This window comes from Lissotriton helveticus, chromosome 5_1, assembly GCF_964261635.1.
Source record: "Lissotriton helveticus chromosome 5_1, aLisHel1.1, whole genome shotgun sequence".
Classification (NCBI taxonomy): Eukaryota; Metazoa; Chordata; class Amphibia; order Caudata; family Salamandridae; genus Lissotriton; species Lissotriton helveticus.
This window is the reverse complement of record NC_136065.1, coordinates 1,522,468,596-1,522,477,165: the sequence shown is the minus strand read 5'-3', so window position 1 is coordinate 1,522,477,165 and position 8,570 is coordinate 1,522,468,596. Positions and strand designations below refer to the sequence as shown.

Sequence of the window (8,570 nt, the reverse complement as noted above, 5' to 3'; positions counted from 1 at the left end):
CTTAAAAATAAAATGGCAGCTCCCTTCAGCATCAGGAGCTGTCTGAGGCCGCATGTTCTCTAGCGGTCCCATCTACAGCCCCCAACAATGCCATATCTTGTGGGGTGCCCCGAATGAGCACCAACACACCAACTCCAAGCAAAAAATGACAGTTCTCGCCGGCACCCAGCATGTTTGTTGGCTGGGGAGTTGACAGGTGTTGCAGGGATCTAGAGCTGCCACCTTGGCCCCCAATATTTTGCACTGTTGTGGGTGCCTCTGGTGGGCAGCTGGGTATTCACAAAATACTAAGAAAATCATATAAAAAGATTGATAACTGAGCAGCAGGAGCCAACTTATTTTGCTTTTTTATTTTTGCCTCCATTCATGGCACTCCTGTCAATTTCTACACTGCATATTGCAAGAGTGGTATGAGGCTGTGGAGATGCAAAATAATCCTTCTTCACAGTGATGCTATTTGAAGCCTCTCAGGGACCCTCCCCACAAGGGCCAGGGGTCAGTTTACCACTACCCAGGCCACATATATGTTGTTTTGTTTTTATTTTTAGGACATGGGATCCAAGTCCCTTGGTCTTAAAACAGTATCAACAACATTTCTCATCATGATGCAGCCAGCCAATGACTGCTGGTGTCCCACAGGGCCGGGTCAGTCTTGCAAATTCTGCCAATCTTTATGCATAATTTCCATTTAGTACCTTAGTACTCCCTCCAAAGTACAGTGTCGCTAGATATCTAGATATTTTGAAGCTTAATTGCTCTTAAATAGCTGAAAAGATTTACAACAAACCACAAACATCTCGCTCTCTGGGTAAACATCTATATTTCTGCTAAATTTGGTGTAATTCCGCTCTGCCCCTTTGGCTATAGTGCTGTCTAAAGTTCCTATGGAAAAATGCAGGAAGAAAACATGTTTTGGGATTCATTATTTTTTCTCTTCCATGCTCTATAGATCACCCCGAAACTTCCCAGTAAGGAGCTAAGGTGGATGAAATTTGCTTGTACAAAGTTTCATGAAGATTCGTCAAATGTTGTCAAAGTTTCAAAGTTATAAACAAATAAAAAAATCTATATCCTGTGTAAATGTGACCCTACACATTGGCAACCTCCAGTATATACATACACACTGGGAAAAAAACAGAGGTTAGAGTAAAGATTTTGTAATGTAGACAAAATGGATATTATACATATATACTGTTATGCAACTAGTGGAATTTCGTGTTTGTATTCCTGATCTCTGTTGTCGTGTTACTTATGTTGAAATAATTGTACATTTATTCAACGGGTATTCTATCAAAATTGGGTTGAATGATAGTCTTCCTATATTTCTGCACACCTTACAGTAGGTTTATTTGAGTGCAAATCAGGGGCTTTGAAAAGAGTGTAGAGTGCATTTCCAGATGTGTCAGAATGCTCAAAATATGCTATTACTTGTTGGGGACCATATTTTTATTGGATTGGATTGTTTATCTATAAGTCTCACTGAGAATACCTGACACAATGTATACACTCTTTCTTCCAGGAACTCTTGACCCTCGGAAATGCATTTCTTTCAGTGATCAAGCTTTCGTTTATTCTGGCACCATGGAAGCATATGCTTTGTTGTTGGAGCTCATTTTCTTCTTTACCACAATTGTGGGCCTATCAGGAAACCTCACTGTCCTGTTCACACTTCTGAAGATTGTCTACGGAGCGTGTAAATTTATGAAAGCTGAAGTTATCCTGTCCCACTTGGCTTGGGCTAATTTACTTGTCTGCCTCACCCAGGGAGTCCCACATTCCCTCTATGTGATTGGGGTGAAAGATCTCTTTACAGATGTAATGTGCAAGATCCTTCTTTTTGTCTTCCGTGCATCCAGGGCTTTGGCCATAATGTTCACCTGCCTGCTGAGCTGCTTCCAATGCACCACCATCGCCCAAAATACAGAAAAATGGTTGAACATGAAGTTCCTCATGCAAAAGTACATGCTGTTGTTTTTCCTAGCCGTTTATGTTGTAAGTATGGTGACCAGTGCCAACCTGCCCATGTTCACTGTGGGTAGCAGGAATATAACTGCTTTGAAATACACATTTAACCTGGGTTACTGCTTGGTCATCTACCCTGACCAGCTCTCAATTCAAGGAGTGGGATTTGGCATCTTCGGCAGGGACCTGATGTTTGTGTTTATTATGGCAACAGCTAGCATCTACATTTTGCTGATTCTACACAGACATGGCAAGCAAGTTGCAGTGATTCGTAATGCCCAGAATAACAAAGAACGAAATGCTGAAGCTCAGGCTTCCAAGACTGTGGTCACCTTGGTCATTGTCTACGTGACTTTGTTTGGACTGGACTGCATGATCTGGTTTTACCAAATAATTGTATCTACTGAGGTACATCCCATAGTGTCAAGCACCAGGTATTTTTTAGCCATGTGTTACTCCACTGCTGTGCCTCTTGTTATACTGGTATTCAACAAGAAAATAAGACACAAACTCCAGATTTACTTAAACTTGAAGAAAGTCAACCACAAAGACATTTCCTAGTAAGGTGTGAGAGTAGTTGTGTCAGATTGTAGCCTGAGGAGTATAGCTAGCATGCTACTCTTGCAAGCGTACTGTGAAAATGGAAAGAATTCTGGAGATAATGCTTTGTGATGGAAAAGTCAAAGCCATCAGTCATTACAATTTTCCCCTCGTTCGGTGAAGCAGAGAACGGCCAAATTACACTCTTTAGGAGAGGCTTCTCAAACTAATTAGGAGTTTAAAACTAACCCAAAGTTAGAGTAATCCTTTTTAAATTATATTTACCTAAATAGCTAGAATGTCGCTTCAGCAGCCCCTATTATAATGGTATATAAAAATTGAAGCAGAAGTTGGCGGTTTGATTACTGGTACTCTACAAGGCAAGACGGTTTAATAGCTGTTTAAATTGCATGATTGATTGCCCAACTGGACTAAAACTGGTGTAAATTATGGTATGTGAGTCGGTGGGGGAATGAAAGAACGAATGGATAGGACAGACACAGAAAGGCAAGCAGACAAATCAATGATGTACAGGCAGACATACATGACAGGGATACACTGGACGGTTGAAATTGAGAACAATAGTAGTTGTATTGTATGTTTTTGTCTCTATTTTTACAGACTCTGACCTCAGTTGTAGTGTTTGTTGTCCTGTGTGCAATGAGTTTCTGCCAAGCTTCCATTGAGTATGCCATTCACATATTCACGCTATTATGTTACCGTTTCAAAAAGGGCAAAAAAACATTTAGGCAACTCTGAACAGAATAATTGTCTTTTGCTCAGCCTAGAGGCTATGCACCTCTCAGATTATTTAAACTATGCAATAGCGCCTTTTTTTTGCAAGGCCTTCTATAAGTTTGAAGAGATATGTATTGAAACTACTGGTACAGTATGCAAGGATTACTTAACATTGCTGCACTGAAAGTGAAACCACCTATGCTGAAACTGGGTTAGGCATTTTAGTTCTAGTTTCTCATTAACCACTCAATCACATTTCCCTCATTAGTTTCATAAAAGATACTGACACATAGGGATATGTAAAAATTAGGGGTGATTTGCAATGACGGTGAGAGCGCCACCGACAGCCTGTTGGTGACAGTTTCACCACCATCGTGTGCAGATTTTCCACCCACCATATAATAATGGTGAGCAAACGGATGGTGGTCGGAAAGCCTTACAGTCATGTATTCGACAAGCTCGTTAGTGAGTTGGAGACAGACATTCATTGGGGGCTCATAATGGGCCCCCCTTCCCCCTGGCCCTTGGATTTGGGTATTGGGGACCCCTATATATCCCTTCACCATGTGGCAGGCACCACATGGTGCCTGCCACTTAGTGCAGGGATATGTTCCCTGTCTATATTTTGTACTGCGGCATGTGCTGCAGCACGCAGCACCCACCACAATACAAAAGATAGACAGTGCGACCACCTAGGAGACTGTCGCATTGTAATCACACTGACAGAACTGCCGACAGCAAGTCGGGCCGTCCCATTGCCCGATAGAATAGCGGGCAGACATAAGTCAGCCTGTCATCCTAATCACCCCCTAAAGCACAAGTGTAAGGGACAAAGGCATATAGGTAGATACACATACACAAGCAAAGATTTACACACAAGCAATATTTGTCAAAGCAAAAAGTGTTATAGAGTCAAAGTATTGTAGCACACTGATTCCTCTTACAGGCGGCGTTTATTTCGTTCACTCATTGCCACACTGGTCTATAGGGCTGGTCTATGAGGTCAGTGTGGGAACCACTATCACTGGAATGAACACTGTAGTCCTTACCCTTGGTGTGGGTGACTATGCATGCAAGGCCCACACACGTGCCCAGCCTCCAAAGTGTCCCTCAAATTTCAGTAAGGGACAGGAGAACACAATTAACTGTGATGCTCTGGCCTGCAATATCTAATCACCTCACAACACTTTGTTCACCTCCTGGTCTTCCAGAGTGTGCAGAGTGCAACCCCAGGAGTTGACTGTACCTTTCATGATGTAAATGGAAAGTTAAGATGTGCCTGGAATCTCCCCTGTGGTGCACAGCTACAGAGACACCATGAACTTCAAAGTGATAATTGTGGGGGTTTCCAGTAGCAAATTAAGCTGGGCCTCATTGAGGCTCCATGTTTCAATGTTGGTTAGACATGGCTGAGCAGTCAAGACACAGCTTAAGGGATATGCAGGGAATGTCCAGCTGCATTACATTAGGACGATCACATGTATTAATGGCCAGCTACAGTGGTAGTAACACAACACCTCAGCAGTAACAGTAGATAAATAGATTTACATTATCAAATAATGGAACAAATACCATGGAAGCACTGCACAAAATACACAATGAGCAGTAGCATACAGAAATATAGCAACAACACCAGGGTGCCTGCTATCCGCACTATATAATGTTTGTGATGACAAGACTCTCTCAATCTTTACAACAAAAGTCCTGTGCACACGGTATGGTAGGTATATATAAATGTCATCAAAAGTTAAAAACAATTTGTAGCGAATGAAATAAGTTGGACACAATTGAATGATTTTTTTCAAAATGAAATGTATTAGACCTTACTTTCTGGAAGGGTGACATCAAAGAAAGCAACCAGCCGACGTGCTTCGTCAAGTGGGCAGTGAACCCGTGACTCTTCAGGGCTGGGGGTAGAATAAAAGACATGGTACAGTATGGAAAATATATACATGATGCATTAGCTAACAAGAAGTGAATTGCACAGAAAAACAACTCATGTGAGTGGAAACCCTATAGAAGTGAAAGCGACATATTAAAAAAAAATGGTATTGGTGACATCACACAATTAATGGACTAAAACCTTAGTGTGGAAATTCTAGACTCAAAGTCAATATGATACTGGAAGAAAGAAAGATCGAGCAAATCAGAATATGGTTACGCCAAAACAACTAGGTAGGTAAATATTTATTAGCCTAGTACTATGAAAAAGATCAAAAATTGTGGCGTGGAGCGTGAGTGGGTGAAACATTAGATAAGCGACATGAATGAAAAATAGTAAAATTGTGGAATTTTACATCCATATCTGCTAGACTTAGAGACTCTGTAACATATATACAAATAATGCTAACATATAAAACCTCTATATGTACCCGAAACGAAAACTGTCTTATAGAGTGATTGATCAGATTACAACTTGAATTTAACGAGAAGGTAAACACCGTGCTACAAATCCTACAATGAGAAGTCAATTTAGGAAATGGTGAACACTATTCGTCAAAATTCTAATAGCGGAGTTTCTTCAGAGAATCAGCCAATCATTAATGTCAAGACACCAAAGCGACAAATTCCGTATTAATATCTAAAACAGCAGTTTCATAATTGTGATAGAGCAGTTCGTAATCTCGCTATTTGAAGAAATTTAGGAAAGAGGTATAGATAGAAAATAGAGAAAGGCTACTAGGAGAGCTAGTGTGCAAGGTAGCGCGATGGTAGAATAAGCATAATTACCAGTACCATGTCTTTTATTCTACCCCCAGCCCTGAAGAGTCAAGGGTTCACTGCCCACTTGACGAAACACTTGTCGGCTGGTTGTTTTCTTTGATGTCACCCTTCCAGAAAGGAAGATCTAATACATTTCATTTTGAAAGAAACCATTCAATTGTGTCTACCGTGTTTCATTCGCTACGAATTGTTTTTCGCTTTTGATGACATTTATATATACCTCGAAAAAACAATGGGAGAGCAAGGGTAACTAGATCCCCAGATGCATAGAATGTATAAACAATGTGGACAAACCCAGTGTGTGGTAGTTTAGTCACTGTGCAGTAGTTTAGTCACTGTTTTTGTGGCCTGAAACTAGGACCCACTAGGTGCTTTAAAAGACCCCTCACACAACAACCTGGTTGGTGTCATGCTTCATCATCGGGGTCTCAACCAGGCGGCCGAATGCCACCTGGTTGTGCTACGACGCCTGATTAGAGCGGAGCGGGTGTTGGTGCAACAGTGTGATGGGAGTGTAGGTTAAAAAATACCTCTGGGGATCCTTGCCTTTGTATTTTAATATTGGCGGCCCAGGGTATCAATTAAAATTTATGTGTGGTGCAACTCCTGAAGGAGTAGTATCCTACGAGATGTCTATGTGTGGCGGTCTACATGTTTCAGCCCCATAGGTGATTGCTAGGGCTTTCTTCAGGGCCAGAGTGGTGATAAGTGAGTGGCAACGTGGTTAAGTGCCACGTGAAAAGTGGAATTCCTGCACACGTGCTACAGTGTGCGGAAAAGAAAAATATTAGTACTAGCGTACTCACTGGTACTCCAGAGTAGAAAAAATCCTGTCGGAGAAAGAAAAAGACAATACAACATACATATATATATATGTTCTGCAACATAAAATGCGATCTTAAATCGTGGTGTAGATCTAGTTGTATGGACCACGGGGGACCACAGATAGGTTTCCTGAGAGGACACTCCTTCTACCAAGTAAGGCCTTGTGTGAGAGCGATCGCTGCATTACAGTTGGATTACCGATATCAGTAAGCTCACTGCAGTGCTCCATTTCTTTCCCTAGATCGGACGCAGGGAGTGCCTCCCCTCTGAGCCCCGATTACTGCAAACTACTTAGTGGCATTGTAAATATTGGCGTATTACTGTTTTTAACCCTTTTCCTAAACTCTCTCTAGGTAGCACTTTTAAACACAACACGGGCGGTCATTTCCAAGTACTTGGCATTTCCGGGTGATTTAAGATTTTTCACTCGACTGCATGCCATTTATAAATTGCACTTAGCGCGCCACGGACTGCCAGGTCTCCTTCCCAGCAGTCTCCCTGCACGCATTGGTGCCACAGCCGTGCCACAATTAGTACCGACTGTTCACCCATGCACAGTCTTTTATTGTCGATAACAGACAAGCGCTATTATCATTGTGATTGGCATGCAAACCACATGCATGCTCTCTCGCATGATCCTACATACAGTCACTTTCTAAGGCCAATGACGATACAACTAGATCCTGTGGGGTACCATACCCGGAGCAAGTCATCAGCACCAGGCACGAGTGCGCAGGGAGTTTAATAACTAATCATTCTAATAAAACCCTGAGCCCGTCACAAACCAAGGTTCTAGAGAAAGGCCTTGGATTCGTACCGACTGCAAGACCGGATAAGTTCAAACTTCATTGTGAACTATCAGAGTTCTTTAGAAAATTGAAACTCAAGGCCTTCTTTGAGTCCACTTTGGACTCCACAAATGACACTACACCTAGCGCAGATACGAACCTGAGACTCAAATCAACTTTCGTTCCCCCTCCGCACACAGTCCCTGCCGAAATAACAGCATTTGAACAGGCGGTCTTCAATGACATGGAAACTTTACCCACACCTACGCCCTTTAGGAATTTCTCAACTTCAGAGTACCAGGCACTCGAGGATCTCAAAAATGACAAGGCAATAACAATTAAACCGGCGGATAAGTGTGCTGGCTTGGTGATCCAAAACACCCAGGATTATGACAAAGTGTGTTGGGACCTCCTAGACAATAGGACCAACTACACCCCACTCTTAACAGACCCCACCCCGGAACATCTTAGCACGTGTATAGTAATTTCACTTTTCACGTGGCACTTAACCACTTTGCCACTCACTTATCACCACTCTGGTCCCGAAGAAAGCCCTAGCAATCACCTATGGGGCTGAAACATGTAGACCACCACACATAGACAACTCGTAGGACTACTACTCCTTCAGGAGTTGCACCACACATACTTTTTAATTGATACCCTGGGCCGCCAATATTAAAATACAAAGGCAAGGATCCCCAGAGGTATTTTTTAACCTACACTCACATCACACTGTTGCACCAACACCCGCTCCGCTGTAATCAGGCGTCGTAGCACAACCAGGTGGCATTCGGCCGCCTGGTTGGGACCCCGATGATGAAGCATGACACCCACCAGGTTGGTGTGTGAGGGGTCTTTTAAAGCACCTAGTAGGTCCTAGTTTCAGGCCACAAAAACAGTGACTAAACTACTGCACAGTGGGCTTGTCCACATTGTTTACACATTTACATATACCTACCATAACGTGTGCACAGAACTTTTGCTATATTCACT

At 42.4% G+C, this 8,570-nt stretch overlaps 1 protein-coding gene across 1 annotated transcript; it reads left to right on the top strand.

Moving 5' to 3' along the window:
- The first annotated feature begins 1,581 nt into the window (after nucleotides 1-1,581).
- LOC144752685 (olfactory receptor class A-like protein 1) lies at nucleotides 1,582-2,523 on the top strand. The gene has a single exon (XM_078640555.1). It carries the CDS (start codon nucleotides 1,582-1,584, stop codon nucleotides 2,521-2,523), a length of 942 nt encoding a protein of 313 aa, XP_078496681.1.
- Nucleotides 2,524-8,570: the final 6,047 nt, after the last annotated feature.